This window comes from Pelodiscus sinensis, chromosome 2 (assembly GCF_049634645.1).
Source record: "Pelodiscus sinensis isolate JC-2024 chromosome 2, ASM4963464v1, whole genome shotgun sequence".
Taxonomy (NCBI): Eukaryota; Metazoa; Chordata; order Testudines; family Trionychidae; genus Pelodiscus; species Pelodiscus sinensis.
The window spans coordinates 164366800-164389518 of record NC_134712.1 but is presented as its reverse complement, the minus strand read 5'-3'; the positions used below and the strand labels follow the sequence as shown (position 1 = coordinate 164389518).

At 43.3% G+C, this 22719-nt stretch overlaps 2 protein-coding genes across 4 annotated transcripts in view; one reads left to right on the top strand and one right to left on the bottom strand.

Moving 5' to 3' along the window:
* VOPP1 (VOPP1 WW domain binding protein) overlaps window positions 1-9224 on the top strand; it is a 97278-nt gene extending 88054 nt beyond the window's left edge. Inside the window, exons 5-6 of one of the 2 annotated variants that reach the window (XR_012901867.1) lie at window positions 3711-7483; window positions 7846-9224. Coding sequence is in view for 1 of the 2 variants with exons in the window: in XM_006124110.4 (XP_006124172.1) it covers window positions 3711-3892 (182 nt within the window). In the remaining variant the exon portion in view is untranslated. Of the gene's footprint in view, window positions 1-3710 lie in introns of both variants that reach the window. The other variant, XM_006124110.4, reaches the window with a different exon arrangement.
* Window positions 9225-12720: 3496 nt separating this feature from the next.
* Window positions 12721-22719, bottom strand: part of LANCL2 (LanC like glutathione S-transferase 2) — a 56767-nt gene continuing 46768 nt past the window's right edge. For both annotated transcript variants that reach the window (XM_075921719.1, XM_075921720.1), the window contains exons 7-9: window positions 21521-21697; window positions 17322-17394; window positions 12721-14431 (exon numbers count right to left, since the gene is read on the bottom strand). In XM_075921719.1, coding sequence (XP_075777834.1) covers window positions 14316-14431; window positions 17322-17394; window positions 21521-21697 — 366 coding nt within the window. In that variant the 3' untranslated portion in view covers window positions 12721-14315. The remainder of the gene's footprint in view (window positions 14432-17321; window positions 17395-21520; window positions 21698-22719) is intronic.

Sequence of the window (22719 nt, the reverse complement as noted above, 5' to 3'; positions counted from 1 at the left end):
AAATGAAATTTAATGTGGATAAGTGTAAAGTAGTGCACATTGGGAAAAATAACCCCAACTATACGTACAGTATGATGGGGGTTAATTTGGCTACGACAAATCAGGAAAGAGATCTTGGAGTTATCGTGGATAGTTCTCTGAAAACTTCCACACAGTATGCAGCGGCGGTCAAAAAGGCAAATCGGATGCTAGGAATTATTAAGAAAGGGATAGAAAATAAGACACAGAATATCTTACTGCTCCTGTATAAAACTATGGTACGCCCGCATCTTAAGTACTGTGTACAGATGTGTTCTCCTCACCTCAAAAAAGATATTTTGGCCTTGGAAAAGGTTCAGAAAAGGGCAACTAAAATGAGGGGTTTGAAACGGGTCCCATATGAAGAGAGTTAAAAACGACTGGGACTTTTCAGTTTAGAAAAGAGGAGACGGGGGATATGATGGAGGTATATAAAATCATGAGTGGTGGGGAGAATAAAGAAAAGTTATGTATTAGTCCCATAATAGAAGAACTAGAGGACACCAAATGAAGTTAATGGGTAGCAGATTTAAAACTAATAAAAGAAAATTTTTCTTCACACAGTGTGTAGTCAACCTATGGAACTCCTTGCCAGAGGAGGCTGTGAAGGCTAGGACTATAACAGAGTTTAAAAAGAAGCTAGATAATTTCATGGAGGTTAGGTCCATAAAAGGCTATTAACCAGGGGATAGAAATGGTGTTCCTGGTCTCTGTTTGTCAGAGGCAGGAGACAAATCGCTTGATCATTGTCTTCGGTCCACCCTCTCTGGGGCACCTGGTGTTGACCACTGTCGGCAGACAGGCTACTGGGCTAGATGGACCTTTGGTCTGACCCAGTACGGCCATTCTTATGTCCTCACTGCTATGTTTAGCAAGCTAGCTGAAAATCACGTCCCAGCTGCAGTGGAAACATAGATGGATTACACTGCCTCACAGATAGACTTGGCTGTAGGATGATTATTTCTTTTCCCCCTCCCTCTGCTCTCCCCTCTCCCCCCCCCCCCCTCCCCCAAAAAACAGATAGTGTGTCAAAACATCTGTCTTCTGACTGAAAAAGTCAGAGTTTCAGTTAGGGTGTCTCTTTTTCCACAAGAGACTTATGAGTCCACCCTGAACCTCAGAAACCTTTCTGATGAAAACTATGTAAAAACTGATATGGTTTTGCAAAACATTTCAGCTTCAGTGAAGCAGCATATTTCAGTGACAGAAGGTTAAGTGAAAATCTGCCATGCAATCATAAGCAGCAGGTCACTTGGAGAGAGCTTAAGTTCAGACTTTCCAGTGTCTCCCATATCCTATTGCACACAGTCACACAATGTAAATTCTGGAAATACCCCTGATCAGTGCATTCTTATACATGTGCGCACTCGTTCTCTCTGTCAGAGATCTAACTTCATCTTTTTATTTTTCTCTTTAAAGTATTCCTCTTTTTCATTTGTTAAACGTGTTCAGTACCTAGGAGATTCTGTTCAGTGAGAAACACACACATGTGCTCTTATTCTTTTGATTACCAATCACATATTTCCCTAGTGAGAGAATTTATTTCATAGATGGAGAAAAAAATATTAAAAAGTATGATGAGTCTTGGAAATAAGCCAGAGGTTATATATATATATACAGGGAGCATCACATGGCTGGATTGGCAAATATATTTAATTATTTAGTTCGTAATGATCCACACATGGTAGAAGTCTTGTGCAAATAGAAAATAGCTATTTAGTTAGGTCTTTTAATGTCCAATTATGCCACATGCTTTTAATTTTTTTTTTTAAGTCTTTTTGGTCCAAAGCCTGTTGAACTCAATGAGAATCCTTCTTGTTGACTTTGGTGAGCTTTAGATTAGAGATGTAAAAGGTTAACCAGTTGCCTGCTAAGGATTAGGTTTACTGGAATGCTTACTTAGTAACATGTTAAACTGCATGAGGCTAGCTGGTGGAAACCAGCAAGCAGGGTCGCATGGCGGGCAGTGGGACCCCAGCTGCGGCTGCACTGTAGCATCCCCAGGCAGGAGGCACAGCAGCCCCAGACGCACCACAGCCACCCTGGCAGGGACAGGTGGGACCCCAGCCCTGGTCATGCCACAGCAGCCCCAAACCCCAGCTGCGCTGTAGCAGCCTGAGACCTCCGCTCCAGCTGCATCATCATGCCTGCCCAATGTCCTAGTACAGTTCCCCACCCTGGCTGCCCTGCACCCACCAATGATTAACTGATTAAACAGTGTAATTGTAATTGTTTAACTGTTCTGGTGGATATTTATGTCTCTACTTTAGATTAAACCCTTAATTTGTGCTTTCTCAGTCTCTCTCATGTGAGCCCCAGCCACTGTGAATTCCTCTGTATTCCTGACCTTGTCTGAGGTCTGTTACAGTAAAGCACTCAGAGGGCCTGCAGGATGCTGAGCACCTATAGCTCGCTGGGAGTGAAATGGATTTGTGGCAGCTTAGCATCCCATTTTTGAGGTTCTGACGGGTGTTAATAGTTCTGCTATAGTAAACACATGGGATCTGATCCTCGAAGGTCGGGATCCAGCCCTTATTTGGCTGTTGGGTTTATCTAAAGTGTCACTGATCCGAATACCAATGTAGAAATATATTGGTTACTATGGTGTACTTGTGCAAGGCATTTTAATGCTTATCAGCGCACATTGTTCCTTGGCTGATACGGTGAAGTACATGGTTATGCGTCTTAGGGTTTCCATCTAATTTTTTCTTCTTACTATATCCAAATTGTATCTGCAGGCAGCTGGATATAATGTAATATAATGTACATGCCTATGAGAGAAGGGCTGCGATTGCAAGTTGAGGTCTGGTGGTGTTTTTTCTTTACAAAACAAGTTCAGTGTAGGAGCAACAGCCCTGGAAACTGAACTCGTCTGTTCATGGAAGAAGTCATCACAGAGCATATGTCCCCAGAGCACATGATCTGGAAAAAACAGCTTGAGGGGATGAGTAGTAGTTCAGTCTCTGTCTCTACTCGATGCCTTGGTTGCCTTCTGAGTCTCCCAGCAAGGTACTAATAAGTGCAATGGTGATTGGTTATGATGTCAACAGCTGGCCATTGGACTGTGGCTATCCACCTCCTGTGACCGGGGAGCCAGCAGGTAGAAACAAGCTTTGTGCATTCCATTGGCCATGCATCACATACTCCAATTAAAACTTGCTGTGCATCAATTACCTTTAGGCTACGTCTACACTGGCATGATCTTGCGTAAGAACTCTTTTGCGGAAGAGTTCTTGTACAAAAACTCTACACTGGCATGTGCGTTTGTGCAAGAGATGTGCTTTTGCGCAAGAGCATCCATGCCAGTGTAGACACTCTCTTGCACAAGAAAGCTCTGATGGCCATTTTAACCATCGGGCTTTCTTGCGCAAGAAATTCATGTTTATACTGGCCTCTTGCGCAAGAGAGCTTATTCCTGTGCGGGAGCATCATAGTTCTTGCGCAAGAAGCACTGATTTCATACATTAGAACATCAGTGTACTTGCGCAAGAACTCGTGGCCAGTGTAGACAGGCAGCAAGTTTTTGCGCAAAAGTGGCTGCTTTTGCGCAAGATCATGCCAGGGTAGACACAGCCCTAGAAAAGAGCATGTTTTTCCTTTCCTTAGCGCTAGAGCAGCATGATATGAACCTGTTTGCAGTACATTTTACCATTGCATTGTAAAGTCGTGTATTTTCATTTCATTTCTTTTAGGATCACAGCAACCAGGGATGCCATACTACACGGATCCAGGAGGGCCTGTGATGAATCCCATGGCTATGGCTTTCCATGTCCAGCCCAACTCCCCACAAGGGAATCCAGTATACCCACCTCCACCCTCTTACTGCAACGCACCACCACCCCCATATGAGCAGGTGGTAAAATCCTCCACGTAACAACTCTGCAGCTCTGTTACCTGACTTTGTAAGAAGCAGGTGCCATTGCAAAGGGACTTGGGTAGAGGGCCTCTGCCCTTCTGAACACTTGCTAATTCTCCTGCCACACGCTTACCGTTCTCATTACTTTGGAAGGATGATTGATTTTTTTTTTTTTTGTGGTAGGGAGTGAATTTTCATTTTGATGTATTCAAAACGAAAACACTGTCTTTTTAATGCTTTTAATGGCAACCTATATTTAAATCCAATATGTTTTCCCTTTATTTATTGTTTCAAAGGTGTATGTTAACATATTGTGGCAAAATACGGTAGCAGATTTATGCAACCACAAAGTGATGTACTCTCTCCGAAAATCCAGACAAACGTGGTACTCTGCTAGAGTAGAAACGAAAGGCGCGATCTGGAGGAAAGAGTCAGGGAAAGATATTTATGTGAAGTGTGACCACCCGCCTGTGGTTTTCTAGGAAAGCTCTGTTCTGAGACACAGAATGGGGACAGTCAGTGTATTATGGAAGCCAGTGAGTGAGAAAGTTGAGTGGCACTCACTCATGGCAGTGAGTTCTGCTTGGAACAAATCCCACTTGAGAGCTTCACTTCTACAAAAGGGGTGGATCCAAGAAATCATGGCTGTGCAGGACTGCAGTGACTCCACTTGCTCCTGGACTCTGAACTTGCCACCTTAATCCTGGCTCCACTTCTCCTTTTGAAACTTTCTGAAAAGTGGTGGGGTTTTTTTTGGTTTTTGGTTTTTTTTTTTTTTGCCAAGGATAAGATTGTAAAATATAATTGATGATCTAAATATTAGATTGGCCTATCTATGGCAGGGAAGATGTTATCAGCTCACATAGCAACCCTTGTAGAGAAACTTCTTAGAAATATGTCAGTGCACAGAAGGGTTTTTTTGCCCTAAAGTTAAAATAGAAAAAAAAGAGAACTTAGGCCCAGATCCTCAAGGTATTTAGGCACTGAACTTGCATCTGGGCTTTGGGCTCCCATCTTAGTCCCTTTGGAACCACTGGGAGTTTTGTCCTTGACTTCACTGGGTGATGACTAGGTCCTTGTTCCATACAGCATGTTAGCTCGCTGGTTTTGGTTATGGTCTTACAGCTACAGAGTGGAGTACAAAAGGGTGTTGTGTTCTCCAATCAAGAGATTTGAAAATTCTCTCTTAACAATGCTTTAAGCACAATAACTTTCTATGACATCTGTTTAAGAGTTGCTTCTCAGTCTAATGCATGGACATTTTGACCATGCAGCTATCATGCTGAAAATGTCCTCCTCGTTTTTATTTGCCTCATATTTCTGGTAGGTTCTTTGAGTGGCAGTGGCCACTCCCTAACTTCAAACAAACAAAACCTTTTCTCCTGAAATTCTTATGGATGGTTGGTTTTACAGACATTTTTGCACTTATTTTGATTATTTCCAATTAAAGTATGGTGCTTTTACTGCTGCTCGAACTGAAGTTACACCAGTTCAATGTATCCCATTGAATGAATGTTGGGGCCCATGTTTAACTGAACACATAATCCCAAGATATCTGGGCTACGTCTACACTGCAGGCTTTTTGCATAAGAACTGTTTTGCACAAGAGTTCTTGCGGAAAAGTACTTGAGCTACATACTGCCATGTGCTTTTTTGCGCAAGAGCGTCCATGGCAGTGGGATTGCTCTCTTGCACAAGAAAGCTCTGATGGCCATTTTAGCCCTAGAGGTTTCTTGCTATAGAAACCCCTGTTGCCCGTCCACACTGCCTCCTTGCGCAAGAGCTCTTGTGCAAGAGAACTTATTCCTCGTAGGGAGAGGAATAACTTGCACAAGAAGCGCTCTGCTCCAACGCCTTACTGTAAATTTACTCGCGTAAAAATGCACGTGCAGTGTAGACGCGCCACAAATTTTTGCACAAGAACAGCTGTTCTTGTGCAAAAAGCCTGCAGCGTAGACATAGCCCTGCATTGCACAGGGGAAATTGAGGGCCTTATTTGGCCTTTCTCACTAGTGATGTTGTGTCTGAAAGCCTACTTCTCAGCCCAGGTTGAGCTTGCCGGGTCTAACAATCAAAACTAAACATCTTTTTGTTTGTAAATTGTGCACTGTCAGTACAGAAAGTACTGAGTACCAGTAAATCCAAGAACCCTCCCCCCTCTTTTTAGACATTTTTCCAAATAGAAGTACCCTTTAAAGCAGGATGGAGAACCTTTTTTGGGTCAAGCCACTGACCTACAGAAAAATCAGTTGAGTGCTGCACACAAAAACCCCTCCCTGACATGGCATCCAAACGAGGAGAAAGACACTTCCCGCATTCCTGTTGCACACCAGAGCATAACGGGGCCCAGCCTAGTATATTTTGTGTGCTTCAGCCCCATGGTGAGGCAGAAGGGGGGCTGGAGTTCCAGCACAGGCTCCCCATTGTAGGGGGAGACCCTGAGCCTTGGGGGGGCGGAATCCAGGCAAGCCAAGGGCTACATCCAGCTCCTGAGATTCCCATCCCCTGCTTTAAAGGATCAAACCCAGCAGTCCTAACGTGGGCAGAATTCCTATTGATTGTATGGCATCTAGAAGAAAATATTTTCGGGAGGGCCACTCCGGGTATTCTCTGGGAGGAATTGGTCTGCTATAAATACACTAAAATTACATCTGTTTGAATTGTGTTGCACTGAATGGGCTTCGGTGAATGTGACGTTCCAGTCATAGAAAGACATTTCATAAACGCCTGTGGATGATTTGTAGGCAGTCATAAGGGGCCAAATCCCAATCATGCTGGAGTCGATGGGAGATTTACCATTGATTGCAATGGGATCGGGATTTGTCCCAAAGGAAAGGATTAAACTTGGTTAATAAGCAGAGGCTTCTCCTGCCAGCAGCAGTGGGTAGCATTTTGCCTTTGTGCTGGGTTTTATCTCAGCATTTAACTATTCGTCTTACTTTCAGGAAGAAATAAATGAAAGGCTAAAGATGACATCAGAGGTTAAAAATGCTAACCTGTAAGGCTGGGTTGTTCGGGGAGTTTTCTAAATAAAAGGGCTTATCTGTAGAAACATTTTGTTTGTGGCAAGCTGAGTCACGAATCTACCCCATGCCAGCCTGCTGCGCCATATGGACCCTGCTGATGTGCAGTAAGAGTTCCTTAGTACATGGATTTGCAGGTTGGATCTCTCTGGTCCAGCACATTCAGGACCTGACTGGTCCCGGATAAGGGATTTTGCTGGACCGGGGAAGGTCATTGCTGGGGGCCCCCCCTTGCCACTTGTCTCTCCCCCCCACCTCCAATCCTCCAGTCATGGCTTCGCTGCCAGCCTTCCAGCCAACTTCCCCCTGCTGCCAGCTGCTCTGCACACACGGCTCCCAGCCCCACCATCTGATGCACAGCCTTACCTCCAGGCTCTCGGCCCCACGGGGCAGCCCCCTTGCTGGGGTTCAGCTGCACTGCAGAGTGACAGCCCAGCTTGGGCTTCAGTCTTGCTGGGCACCCCTGCTGCCTCCTAGTCCTTCTGAGCAGCTATGCCACTTGGCAGTAGTGGGGCTGCTGGGCTCCTTGTTGTGCTGCCGGGTGGCTGGCCCGTTACTAGGCTCCAACAAAAGGAATGCTGGTAAAGTCAACGCAATTCCACTGGTATGAGATTAGAACTAGGCCCTGCATTTGCACTTGTATAAAGACCACAGGTAGTTATTAAATCAGATCATATGGGCTCATGTTCAACATGTGGTTTAGGAGTGTTGATAGTGACGTTCATAACCATTTATCTCTTTGGGGAAAAAAGACACATTCCTACTTACTGAGACTGTAGGATTTCATGATACATGGCAAAGCTCATTCCTTTCTGTTGTGCTAGTACATTGCATTCCAACATGAACTTTGACCTGGTCTCTTGCTTATCCTTACAGCCTACTTTGCAGATTTAAAACCAGCTAATCAAATTCTAATTTTTTTTTGTTCTTCTTTTTTGCAAACTTAAGAGAGAGTTGATGTGAAATCGCAAACCAAACTTTGTGAAACCTGTGATATTTTTGATTGTCCTAATATTGGGTGGTAATAAAGACATCAATGGGCAAAATTCTTCTCCATTCCACCCAGCTGATGATGGCTGAACAAAACAATCTAAATTTACTGTAATCTCTTTTTTTGTTGTTGTTGCATATCTCTCGCTAGCTCCCATTATTATAGTACCCAAAGTGCCAGATCCTGCAAACACATATGTGCTTAACCTTAAGCAAGGAGGCTTCAGTACAAGTACTCGGGGCCTGAAAATTAAGATTGCACATAAATGTTTGCAGAATTGAGGCCTGACCACTGACTATTGAGAGCTCCTTGTTGCTCATACGGTTTTGCTACTTACGTGTATGCAGTGGGAACAGAATGTTGGTGGGAAAACCTGCAGTGCAAACCTGTGAAGACTCGCACATAGTGAACTCTCCTATTGCAGTGTTATTCATGGGCTTAATAGATTTTTTAGAAGGGATCAATAGATAAAGCTAGTCTGACCTGTATAACACAGACCAGTGGCTTTCATCCAATTACCCTTCCATTGAAACCTACATTGAAGAACACTGTAGAAAAACATGCATTTCCAAAGTATCACAGCAATACTATGTTGTCCTCAGAATATTACCGTTAAAATATTCTTCCTGCAGTGGCCGGTGGTAAGGATGCAGCAGCTGCTTCTGACTTCGCAATGCAGGCCCTATGAACATATGAGATACATGTATGATGTGGTCAAAAGACCCATTTACCCACATAGCACAGTTGTATGTATTTTCTAAACTAGGGTGAACAGTAACTGTAAGCTGCCTATGATCACATAATATGGCTGCATTTACACTGTATTTTTTTTAACTGAATCAAGGGAGTCTTTTTTCTTTGAGTAGGTCCTATGATGTGAGTGAATAGGTGTTGTTAAACCCTTTTATATTATTAAATGTGTCTAAGATTTGTTGTTTTCCTGATTACGTTGAGTAGAAAGAACCCTTTTCCAGTGGATTCTTATGCTGTATATTTAAATTCAACTTCTGGTGAAGTTTTTCTGCAATTCAAATGTTTCTTTTGCTATTGTTGGTGGATTATAACCACCTCTTACAATGAAGTCAAACTCCTGTTCTAGTGAAGTTGTTTGGTACTTAATTGCAAACACAGCAGCACTGTGGATAAATCTAAGAATTATTTGCAGATTGCTTGCATGCTTTTCTTCTCCTTTTGGTTTCTAAGTTTTGGGGGGTTTTGTTTTTTGTTTCCCTTTAGTTTACAGGAAAAAAAAAAAGGTGGAAAGAAGCCCTGTAACTTTTGATAGGGTCATGTTTCATATGTATGCAAAATAAAATTGATCTGGGTATGTCTATTACTTCTTTTGCTCAGTGTGGCTTGGGAACGGTGATGGGAAACGAGGTGGAGAAGTTAGACCTTCTACTGCTTGTGACTACTGCTGTTACCTTAAAAAGGATCCAATAGAAAGTTCAATTGAAATTGCATTTTATTAAAGCAAAATTAAGCAACAGAGCAGAGAAAGAGGGCAATAAACATGATTAGGTAGCGAGAGGCAAGCATTTAAATGGTTTTATTACTAGTGGAGAGCTGGACAGGTGCTCAGTTTTGTAGAAAACAGAGGAACATAGAACTCCCAAATACGCAAAGCTATTTATAGGCAACTGTGTTCCTGCCTCTCGCCTCTTATCGTCTGACTTGGCTTTGTCTATTCTATGCAGCATTGGGCAATGTACACGCAGTTTGCTGACAAAATCCTTCCAACCATTATTGCATTGTCAACAGGGAGCCTGCTGCCAATGAACTGCACCATTTACGCTACCAGTTGCTGAGGCAAAACTTTTGCTTTTCGGGGAGCAAAAGTTTTGTTGCTCAATTGCAAATCTTCTTGCGCAAGAATGCGTAGTGTAGACGTAGCCTCTGTGGGCGGAGTTTTAATGCACACCTGGAGAAAGCAGTGGCTAAGGCTCTGTTTTTAAGACATTAGCTGATAAATGAGGGTGCTTTGATGCTGGGTGCAGCTGTTCCTCCTGTTTGACAAAAATGAAATGGTGTGAGTAACTCTGGCATTTTTAGGGCTAGATTTACAAGGGGGACTGGGGCCTAGCTCTACTCTGCTTAGGTGCAAGATGTACACTGGGTGTCCAGACTTAGGGATCTTGGTTCATACCCTCAAAGCAAAATGGAGGCGCTGTAGGGTCCTTACAGGTAGGATGAGGCAGCAGGGAGTAGAGGGTTGAGGGTCTAAATTTGGGACCTTTTTCTAAAATGACGGTCACTGACGTGACTGTAGGCTCTAGTGGAATATACAAAAAGTGCTTATGGTTATTGAGCTCAATGGGAATTAGGCATCTCAGTAGATTAGGCAGTTCTAAAACTCCCACCAGGTGTATGTTTGCATCTTTAAGGGAGTTTGGATGCAGGAGTGAGCTCCTGGTGGGGAGTGGTGTTCAGAAGGGGGTTCCATGCTGGGCAGGCTCTGGCAGGGTTCAGGACACAGCTGGGGATTGGTGGTGCATGGAGTGGAATCCGGGTGGCACTTACCTTAGGTGGCTCCCTGAAGGCAGCAACATATCCCCCGGCTCCTAGGTGGAGGTACAGCCAGACAGGTCTCCGTGGTGCATGCTGTTACCTCAGCCTGCAGGTGGTGCTCCTCTTCCACTCTCAGTGGCTGCAGTTTCTGTCCAATGGGTACTGCAGAGCCTACCCCAAGCATCCCTCCTTGTCTTAAGAGCCGAGGGCCATGTTACTGCTTGCAGAGCCAGGTAAGGAGTCTACCAACACAACCAGAGTCACTGGGGTCCCTTTTTGACTGAGTGTTCTGGTCCAACAGTGGACAGCTGGCAACCTAAAGGCCCATTTGCGACACAGTGCTGCCCTACAATCCAGCTCTGCTAATGTGCCACGCTGTTAGTGATGTGACAGTGACTACGGGTCCCAAGCACTAATCATGTTTGAAAAGGGCAAGGCTTTTACGGGTATCACCAGTGAATAAAAATATAGCACTTTTTTTTCCCATGCACACGACCTCTGATTTTAACATCACTGCCGTTCCTTTGCCACAAATGGCTCATTAAATGCGGACACACCAAAGTTTTAGTTCAATGGGCTTTCTGGAACCACAAGCCTAGAATTTGTTGGGGGTTTTTAAAAATAAGCACAGCTAGGCACTACTATATGCCTGCTTCTTCCAGTGCATGGAGCTTGCATTAACGAAGGTCCATGGCAAAAGCTAGGCGGGGGAATCAGACTTCACATTTAGTGGTCGGTTTCCTACTCTATCCAGCATGTTGCCTGTTTAATGCGTGAGATGCTGCCACACCACAGGCTGCTCTTGTCCAGTTTTTGACTAGTGGATTGGAGGTTTGGTGCTCAGCTGATATGAACCAGAGCTAATGTGTATTTTTTTAAAACTAGCTAGTGACAGTTCCTTATATTGCACATTAAGCTCCAGCCAACCAACGTTACTTCCCAGAACTGACGGGGGCAAGACCAGGGCCATAATCCCCACAATGAACTTGGGAACAGATGTCAGAATGCACCAGACTGATTGCCAGTCTGATATTTACACCAGCTGGAAAGCCAGTGTTTATTTTTAACTGAAGAGAGTCGTAGGATCTGATTGTGAGCATGCACAGATCATACATGTTTATGTCAACATATACCCGGAAGGCTCATTGAGTGTTGACAAGATCACCATCACATTGATATGACATGTCAATTAAATTCAGGAAGAGGTGAGGGGTGCTAGCTCTGGCTAGGGTGCTGCTTACCTCAGGTGGCTCCCGGTCTGTGGTGCGTCAGAGCGAAGGCAAATTCCCCTGACCCCGCCTTGTCCAGCCCTGCAATGTTGCCGCTACCACAATAGAGCCAGGCAGCTCTGCACTCTACCTGTGCCAGCCCCAAAGCTCCTATTGGCCACAGTTCCTGGCCAATGGGAGCTGTGGGGACAGATGCATGCAGACTTGAACTTACCCTCATTGTCTGTCCCTGTGCCACGCTGAGGAGCACAGTTCCAGTCCTACCGTAGAGCACCAAGATTCAGGGGCTTCCAGCCCATGGCATGGAGATTTGACCCAGGTTGGATGAAATTAAGCAGCGGGCTAGAGGTTTCCCAGCCCTGCATTAGGCCTATGGTGGACTGTGCATATTGAATAGCAACACTGCATACAAGAGTAGGGAACAAAGTAAGAGAATAAAGCTTGTATCCAAATGAAACTGCAGGTTTGGGAAGGCATTGTTTAAAACAGGCAAAAAGGAACCTTCACTTTAGAGTTTAAAGAGAAGCTAGATAATTTCATGGAAGTTAGGTCCATAAAAAGCTATTAGTCAGGAGATAGAAATGGTGTCCCTGGCCTCTTTGTCAGAGGCTGGAGAAGGATGGCAAGAGACAAATCGCTTGACCATTGTCTTCGGTCCACCCTCCAGGATACTGGGCTAGATGGACCTTTGGTCTGAACCAGTACGGCCGTTCTTATGTTCACTTCTAATAAGCCCCTTTTTGCAGATGAAACTACGTACTTACATCATAAACATTTTAAAACACTGTGAAGTGTGGAAAAAGCAGGCTTAGTTCTCTTCCTAGTCAATGTTAGAATCATAGGACTGGAAGGGACCTCAAGAGGTCATCGAGTCCAGCCCCCCGCCCTCAAGGCAGGACCAAGCTCCGGCTACAATACTTGATGCAATACTTCTTCTCTCTGCCTGGAACAAAACATATTATTATGCAACAGATCCTCCAGAGTACACGCAGCTGCACTGTCTTCAGTAGAGCGACGCTGATTTATGCCTTCTGAAGATCTGGACCTATAAGACAGTTTGTCCTTTTATTGAACATAAGGATGGGGGGGTGTTGCTTAACACAAATCTTCATTTTATTTTTTGTATGTATTTTATTTTTTTGCATAACAAGTTTCAACTGCAGGTCATTGTGATCATTTGTTTTATTAATACTCTTGTATCACCCTCAGCTTGCTAACATTTACAGCTCCTTTCAAACTGGATGGGCTATTAGACCTGTTGAAATTCAAAACAAAGAAAGGAAATGATTTGTTCTCCTTCCATCTCAGAAGTGGTGCACCTTCCTGAATTACCAATAACTAGACACTTCTCTTCTTCCCACCCTGGTCTGCCCACGTTTACTTACATATTGTAAATGGCATGCTTCCTTCAGTGGATATGCTTGTTATGACCAAAAAGTACTAACGAGAAAAGTCTAACTGCTCTCCCAGTTTCACTCTTTGCTATTGCATGTTTGAGAAGTGGTGGTATGATAAGACACTCTTAGGCTATGTGTACACTGCTGCGATCTTGCGCCAGAAGTATGCAAATGAGGCTAAGCATGGACTATTGCTGAGCCTCATTTGCATACCTAATGAGCCGCCATTTTGCGGACGAGGCTCTTACACAAGTGTCTACACTGCCCCTTCTTGCGCAAGAAAAACCCTCTAGCCGTTATTCCTGAAAATAATCAGCATAATGGCAAGAGGGTTTTTCTTGCGCAAGAAGGGGCAGTGTAGACAGCTCCTTCTGGCACAAGAGCCTCTTCCACAAAAATGGCAGCTCATTAGGTATGCAAATGAAGCTCGGTGATATTCCATGCTTAGCCTCATTTGCATACTTCTGGCACAAGATCGCGCCAGTGTAGACATAGCCATGGTGTCTACTGGTAAGTGTTTAAGGAACTAAGAAATACTTTATGTAGGCGGGTAGGCCTATTTTCAGGGCCCAACTGAAGACATCTTAAAGGGGATTCTCTCTCTGAATGTGCTGAGTCCCTATGTCTCACAAATCAGGTCCCTTACAGCTTTTTATGGTAAAAATGGAGCCACCACAAATCATGTCTGAAAATTTAAGTCAGATTCTTTAAACGTAACTTCTCAAAGAAGAGGGTGTGTGGGGGGGTAAATGTTCCTTATGAAAAAAATAGAGAAGTACAGCGCAGAAAGCTTTAGGTTTTGTTTGGAAATTATCAGCTCATTTAAGATATAACCATGTATTAACCTGGTCACTATATTACACTGGACTATCTCATTCATCGGGTCAATTGGAACCTCAGCCATAGTCACATTACAGAAATAGCGAGGCTGCTACTGTTACTCATGCACAAAAGGGACAAGACTGGGATTGAGAGAACAGCTTTTGGCTTACAACAAAAGACTCACGTCTATGGAACACACCAAGAAACATGCAAACACTTGAAAAACCTGAAAAGAACAACTGCAAAAAAAGAGTTCAAAACTTAATCTTTCTTTCCACCACTGAAGGCATCACTTAAATAAAACCTGGGCATGGCTTCTGATTCATGCTTTAATGACTAGTGGTCCTTTGGAGAAAGAGGTGTGAAGAGGGATTTCCCTGTTCCTCATTTAGGCTTTAAAGTTGGTTCAGTGTAAGAGGCACTAGACAGTCTCATCACTCTTGACACGGAGTTTCCAATCCAACAGGTCTCTTAGCTGTCCTGTTTCACTTTGTTTTCTCTCCTTTGAGGCCCAAGTTCAAATGCTGGAAACTGGGAAGTCTCTGGTACCAGTATGTCCGATAGGAAATGAATAGCTCCCGCCATGCCTGAAACATACAAATTGATTTCTTATTACAGTAACCTAAGAATTTAAAAACAATCAAGAGTTCAAACCAAATATATACAAACCCATTTTAAAACATCCAGCATTCAGCTCGGGGAGGGGGAGGGGGGGAGAGAATCTTATCAGTGTTTCCTCTAATATATTTTCATCAGTGATGTGTAAAATAATTTACACTCTTATGTCTGCAAAGAGTCTGGCATATTTTGGACATGATCTCAACATATTTCAATAATCAAAAAGCCCATTATCCTAATTTAGGTTGTGGCTCCATAGCGGCAGCTCTTGAAATTAAAAAGGCTCCTTCTTTTCTGAATCCTTGTTTATCATCATAACAGTCACAAATTCCATGCCACTGGATCAGCAAGGTATTTATTGTTAGCAAGAAAGAATCGCCCTAATCAAAATCAAGGCCCGGTTGTGCAAAGTGCCATACAAATACATAGTATTAAGGTAAGTAAAATTTGGGTGCCAGGAAAGATAATAGAATCTAAGCATTTTAGAGTGATTCTTGCTACTCTCCATAGACACCTGCCATGTCTTGTAAATGGAGTTCTGCCGATATGGATGCATAATGTGTAGTCATGTTAACATTGCAGATTAACAACGTCTTAAAATCATTTGTAAACAACCACCCTAAAAACAAAACAAAAACAAGATTCTCACTTCAAACCTCTTGCACCTAGATTTTTAAAACTTGAGACTTTTTTTTTTTAATCTTTCACAGAAAAGAAAGATATGGGAGAGGCTGCTGCAGTGGTTTAACAAGAAACTAACTCCAAGAATGTAAGTGAGAAGTCACTCAAAGTGTGTCAGCTTTTATAATGCATACTCACGGATGTTATCTACAATAGGCAAACTTTGAAATACAGGAAATGGCGAGCAAACTATGCCATTACTGGACACTGAATTTCATACCCTTAGGCTATGTCTGCAGTGCACGTATTTGTCGGCAGAGATTATGCTAATGAAGCGCTCATTAGCATTTGTCATGCTGTCATTTGCATATTCTCTGCCGATGCTTTTTGCGCAAAAACTAGCAGTGTAGACGGGTCCATTTTGCGCAAAAAAACCCCTTTTGTGCAAGATCCTGTATACCTCCTTTTTTGAGGCATAAGAGATCTTGAACAAATGGGTTTTTTGCACAACACAGCGCTTCATTAGCATGCTCTCTGCTGACAAATACCTGCAGTGTAGACATAGCCTCAGACATGGTCATAATTAAGAAACTATTACAATAATCTGTCTGTTACAGTGTATTAGAAAGCCTAAGACTGCCAAAATCACTGAAGAATTTATACATATAGGCTACGTCTACACTGGCATGATTTTCCGGAAATGCTTTTAACGGAAAAGTTTTCCGTTAAAAGCATTTTCGGAAAAGCGCGTCTAGATTGGCAGGATGCTTTTCCGGAAAAGCTCTTTTTCCGGAAAAGCGTCCGTGGCCAATCTAGACACGCTTTTCCGCAAAAAAGCCCCGATCGTCATTTTCGCACTTCAGTATTTGCTTAACTTTAAATAATGGAACTTTAGCATAATGAGTAAAAGTTCCCCTAAATAGAAATGTCTTCTTGGTTCAGAGTCCCAGATGCTCAATAAAAATAAATATATTAAAAGCTCTTCTCTTCATAATAGGCCCACTTATATCCTATAACATGTTCTTGCAGCTCCTACTAACTTTAAAAGAAATTGCTTGTGTGCGTGTGAAAGTGAGCCCAAGCACAACAGAGGGGGCAATCTGACTCAATTGGCTTGAAAAATGTTCATTACAACAAAAAAACAAAAACAAACAAAAAAAAAAGATGGAGAGAAAAGAAAAGTTGGCAAAATCCCTCCACGTTGTTCCATTTTGTGTCGCTGTGGGTCACATTAACTCCTAGACAGCCCTGAGTGGATTGTTTCTGTACCACATTCTCAGTGAGTTTCTAAGCTTCTTCTACAAATAACTGCAAAGATGACGTTGCTTCCACCAAATATAAAGACAGTCACAACTGCTGCAGAAAGCAGCAGTTAATTCAGAGCATAACAACAGAAATACAAGCACTATAATCATATCCTTTACCTGTACTGCATTTGGACGAACTGCACACAACTGCTGCTCACACAAAAGCCCTTAAACTTGAAGTACTGTTCTTAAACAAAAAAACACCAACCAAAAAAACCGCTCTTCTATTAAATCCTCTGCAGTTCCCCGTACTTGTGATAGGTGGTGCATTGGGTTCACTTTCAAAGAATGATAAAGCTATTTTAAGGCCTTTTAAGGGCAAAACTTATTGTTTTAATCATACATAAAATAAGGATTTACAAGAGAACATTAGAAAAATATAATCTTTACTTTTCTACTTGCTCATTTTTTATCTATGTAAGTGACCCGAAGAAAATCTTTAATCAAAATACAGCATTTCTTTTCTTTAGCTGTTTGGATGAGTTTGGCTAATACTGGTGATCAAGAAAGAGGGGCTAACAGAACTAAATCTGACCCTAACCAGGCCTAACAGATGAGTTTTCTTACACAAAAAGACACAGAGAAAAATTACTAATCTGCAATACTGTTACAATTCCAGTCTTCTGCTTGTTTCAGTAATTACAATTAACACAATAGCTCTGTGATGCACAGCTGCTATCCAATTTCCCAGACTCCAACTTGCTTTGACTCAAGAGGGTTCCAAACACAGGAGAGGTTAATGAATAAACCAGTTTCACATCCAATACCCAGTGGCACCAGTTTTATATTGGAATTATGTAGACTGCAGCTTTTAAAAAGGTTTTCCTCAATAAAGGAAAACTCACCGACGTTCCTAACACTCAGTCACAGGTTTTAACACAAGATTGTCCTTCTTCCTAATACAACACAGCCTGCAGCAACAATACTTTACCTTCAAATAGAGAGTAGGGTCGGTCAGGAATACGACATCCATGTGCACCATACTCTAAACACCACTCTGCAAACTGTGCAACAGGCAGAAAAAGGAAAACAGAGTGAATTAAAGTGTGTATGTATACAGATGCAAGCTTGAACAGACTTCTTTTAATGTATAGAAAATGCAATGAGGCTCAATCAGAGAAACAAACTGCAATCAGTATCGAAGATTAAATTGTCCTACCCCAACTAGGATAAGACTTCAATTACTTTTCAGGAACCTAGAAATGCAGATTAACTGAAATCTACTACATGGTACTATAGTTCAATTAGCAGGGTGGAATTTATTTACTCTTCTTCTTGAACATCTTGGGCGGGGGAGGGGGATAAAAAATGCTGCAACAATATATTCTTATGTCAATTTCAAGGGCAAGCAAAGGATGCACCACAATGGCAACAATTTCGCCCTCTCCTTGCGGTCACAAGTAATGCCCATTAATCACATTTCTGTTTCCTTACATTGCTCACCACTTCAATTTAGAATATTCAATATACAAGTCCCATATTTCATTCACTCTGACCATTATGGAAAAATCACTGTAAATACAGTTGGATCATTAAGACTATCAATCTCGTTTTCAACAAGTTTCTATCTTCTACCTCAACTGGACAGAAAGCACTCCTGAAAATAGTGTCCTTTTCCCAATATGCTTAAGTTAGTATACTTTGTACAGGGAATGCTGCAAGTACTTGGCTAACATTAGTTATTTGCAAAAGATTTTTAACAGCAACAACAGTTTCAAAGCTCTTTTATGGGCCTCTCAGAAGAAATGTATGTGGCCCCACCTATTCCCCTGTTCTTTCCTTGAGCTTATTAAAATCTTTGTTTTTCTAAAATGTTTCAGCTTGGAGTCATCCTCTATTACTGGAACACTTCTGCAAAGCATCTATCTATTTAAACAAATTTCCTCTGTAATTTGAACAGGCTTACAGAGAATAGCTTCTCCTTCTCAGAAGAGGTCACCATTGCACCATTTGTACTAGATTCTAGCTATAAGATTTTGTTGTTGTCGTCATTTGGTTCTACTGCACCCACGACAAACAGCCACAAGACTAGACCAAGAATCAATTCAATCAGAAGCAAAAAGAAAGTCTCCCCTCCTCTCTCGCACACATTCCTGAAAAATAACTCTGTCACTTAGTGAGAGGAAGGGGATGCTTTTAGAAGAGACAAAGTGTTAATACTCAGCTCAAATAATTTTTAGGCCCAATTCTGCCGCCCTCAGTTAGACAGGTGTGACTCCCACCAAAGTCTACAAATCTCCCTATAATGGAGAGCAGAGCTGGACTTCAGTCTGCAAAGTGTTTCTAACCTTTTAATGAATTTCATGGCATCCATAAATGGCAAAGTATACTTCATATTCTGGGAATTGAAGCAGAGGTTAAGTGAGTTGCTCAAAGCTTCTGAAGGGAATTGGTATCAGAACTGGATTATAATTCAAAAGTTCCTAGCTCCAAGTCAGAGGTATAAGGGAACGGAGAAGAAAACCAGGCAGGCTCGTTCATCAAGAAAGCAGTTTAGGCTGCCATCTAGTTTCCATTCATATAGACACGCAGTTCTAAAGAAATCCTTTCTGATTTCAAAAATTGCATTTGTGCTAAAAATGCTTTTACGCTCACTTTCTGTTTCCTGCTGCTAATTAGGTGACTGAAGAGGCAGGCACAGCATCTACCTCTGCTAACCACTTAGTCTTTCCATTTATATGGGTACAGTTTTATTCTGCAGGAAAAAAAAATCAACCATCCCGGATACACAAAACCCAGAAGCTCAAAGGCATCCACTGGAAGGCAAGTTTATTCAACTAATGGGAAAATCTATTGCACGCCCAACAAAAATACATTAAATAACTGTATTATTTGAAAAGCCAGAAAAGCATTCAGGCAAGGGATCTCTCTCTGACTTGATAAGTCTCAACCCCTGCTGTCCTCCAAGTCCCTCTTATCAGTGTACGAAATAGCCTAAAAGAAGCTTTGCTGTTATCAAGGATTCTTGGGTGGTTTTTCTATCTTCAGCCTCATGCTTTCAGTGTGATCTGATACTATAGTGATAGGACTCATCCAATTATCTAGATAGGTAGGTGTAGGTACCTATACTGCACATCTTGCTGCATAAAGGAAAAAACTTTAAACAGTGCCGTAGCACTTCTGAAAGTCTCTCCCTTAAAGATTTAAGACTGCATCAGAACAGTGAAAACTCCAGACCCCAAAGTGTCTGTAATATATTACCATTCATTACAATCCTGTTCCCCCACAAAGGGCATATGACAAAACTTAACCTGATTAAAAGAGGAGGCTGGTCCAGGATAAGGGAACTAGCCTGTGAGTGGGAGACATGGGTCTGACATCTTGTATGGCCTTGGATAAGCCAGTCTCCCTGTGCTTCAGTTCCCCATCTGTAATAGCACATGGATCCATCTGTAATGGATTAATAGCACCTCCCTAACTCACAGGTGCTGTGAGGATAAAGATAAATTAGAATTCAACACGGTACTATGGATGTTAAAATGTGTTTATTTAGGTAAATGTGTAACTGCTGAAGAATACAGGGGTTACACTGGGGTGGGCAATAATTTTTGGTGGGGGGCCACTGCAAGATTTTGGAAAGTGGTCAAGGACCACACTTTTCTGGGGATTGGGTGCGGGGTCTAGGATGGAGGTTGGGCACAGAAGGGTGCATAGGGTAGAGGACTGGGGGGGCAGGAGATAGTGTGAGGTCTGAGTTTGGCAAAGGAGGGGGTTGTGACCCGGGTCAGGGGATAGGGGTGTAGGGTCCGGAAAGGGGCATGGGTGCAGGAGAGGATCCTGGCCTGGGAAAAGGGCACGGGGAGGAGGTGCAAAGTCTGGGAGGGAGCTGTGACCGGGAAAAAGGGGGTGCAGACTGCAGGTGGTGACTTGGGGCAGGGGAATGGGGTGCAAGGTCTGGAAGAGTGTTTGGGTGCAGGAGAGGATTTGGGCCTGGCGGAGGGCTGTAGAAGGGGGTACAGGACCTGGGAGGGAGTTGTGACCAGTGGCAGGGGGTGCAGAGGGTTTGGATGGTGACCTGGGGAAGGGAGTTAGGGTGCAGGAAGTGCTGGGGTGCCAGAGGCAGGCTCTGGCTGGGAGACACTTACCTAAGCCTGCAGCACCCCCAAGGCAGGCTGGGCTCTCTGCCTGCTGCAGCCCCAGATCACTTGAAACTGCAGGCTGCTCTCTCCATGTAGGAGAGGGAAAAGGCTTGCTGCTGCCCCATCTCCCAGGCCAATCTCTCAGCTCCTATTGGTTGGTTGTTTCCAGCCAACAGGAGCGGAGAGACTGGCTGAGGTCAGTTCCTATTGGCCAGCTGTTTCTGGCCACTAGGCACTGAGGAATGGGCTGGGGGCAGGAGATTTCACGAAGCTCCTGCCTGCGAGCAGAGGGGCAGGGAATGAACTTGAAACGGTGCAGCTGTGTGCCGGGGGCCCCAGCAGGGTGGTCCGCGAGCCAGATCCGGTGGCTTGGCGGGCCAGATCCAGCCCCCTGGCTGTATTTTACCCAGCCCCAGGTTACACGTTTATGGGCTCCGGGTGCATATTTCTGTGTGTGTGCGGGTGGGGGCAGGCAGCTCTTTCGTATGGTTCTATTTTTAGAGTAAGTATCTTTTCAGGCCACTCCTATTTCTGATTTAAAATACTACAGGTTGGACCTCTCTGTCTGGAACCCCTGGGACCTGACCTGTCCCAAATGAGGGATTTTACTGGACTGGGGAGGTCACTTCTGGCTCCTCTGGCAGTGGCCCCCTCACCCAGCTCCACTTCTGGCCCAGCCTCCTGGCCAACTCCCTCCCTGCCAGCCCCACCATACGTCTGGACGCCCTGCCACCAGCCCCGCTTGACTCCCACGACAGGGCTACCAGCCTGCCTGCAGCCAGCCTGGCTGGGAACCCAACACCAACAGGGCTCCTGCCTCCAGCCCTCCACCACGACACTGTGGTCCAGGAACATTTGTGGTCACTGATTTTGTCAGACCAGACACTCCCAGTTTAGAGAGGTTCAACCTGTACCTACATTTTGAGAATTTAAAAAAAGTTACAGAAATATTATTCCTTTTTATTCTCTTAGGGTATATGACTTTTGCGATCACACAGAAATTCATACAAGACTGTAGCCAGCAGAGAAGAAGCGATACAGTAAATCCCACCTTGCAAGCCCGGTAGAGGTACTTTTTGTCCTCAGTTATGTGATAGAGAGATAAGAAGGAGTAGCCATTGCCAGCAGTCCCGTGGCAGATTCCATACCCTTTCCTCAGCAAACCTCTCTGCCAGATGACATCACTGCAGTCCATGGCATCCTTCAAATATTTATCCTCTTTAAAGGTCTATGGAATAAGAAAACACTCACATTCAACCAACCTACTCACCAAGAGAGAAAGGGGTAAAGGGCAAGTTTCATCCACTCTCTAGCTATTTATAATCCACCCATCACAGCGATAAATTTCCCCCTCTCAGCAAACTGCTTTCCCTTCTGTGCATGAGAAAAAGGAAATTAAGACAACTTTATGAATATGAAAACATGACCAAAAGAAAACACAAGATTGGTATCTTCAATTCTATATTCTCTCCAAAGCATTTCTCTCTCTTTCCCTTTTTCTTTTAAACTACTCCCATGTCCAAGTTGTGACATTGGCGCCAATACTCTTGCTCCTCATGAGGAGTAAGAGAAGCTGACAGAAGCATTTGCTCTCGTCAACCTTCTGCTGTATGGACAGCACAGAAATGCAATTTAAGGTATGTCAGCTCCAGACATGTAATTAACGTAGCTGGAGTTGCATATCTTAATTCAACCTTCTGTTGTAGTGCAGACCAAGCCTCAGAGATTTATAAAGCCTTGATATGACAGCGGTTGTCATTAAACAAGAACAATCAATATAAGGAGTTTTTTATAAATAATTTTGTAAGCTTTGTAAAATAAGGGGCAGAGAAAACGTCTCATTATCTGAACAGCTTCTCTTTCAACACATGAGGACAATCCAGTTTTGTGACTTAATTTGAAGGCTGGATGATTGGTTCTAGTTTCGAAGGAGTTACTCACCGTTACCTAAATCCCTCATATGGCAAAGCAAGGAGGATGATCTATGGACTATCGCTTCAATTACTTTTTTATATTGCTATTTAAGAAAGGAGACTGAAAAGTAAAAAGAAGCTGATCATGTGACATGAACCTCTTAAAAAGGCAGGACCAAAGAAGAGCCTGCCAATGAAAAATGTTCCTGACTCTCTCAACTCCTCAACATTTTGTGCTGAGAAAGCATCACTTTGGAAAGAGAAAAATGAGTTTCTGCAATGACCAGTCACCTTTCCTTTCAAACTCCACAGCACATGCTCCTATGGTTGCTGTTGC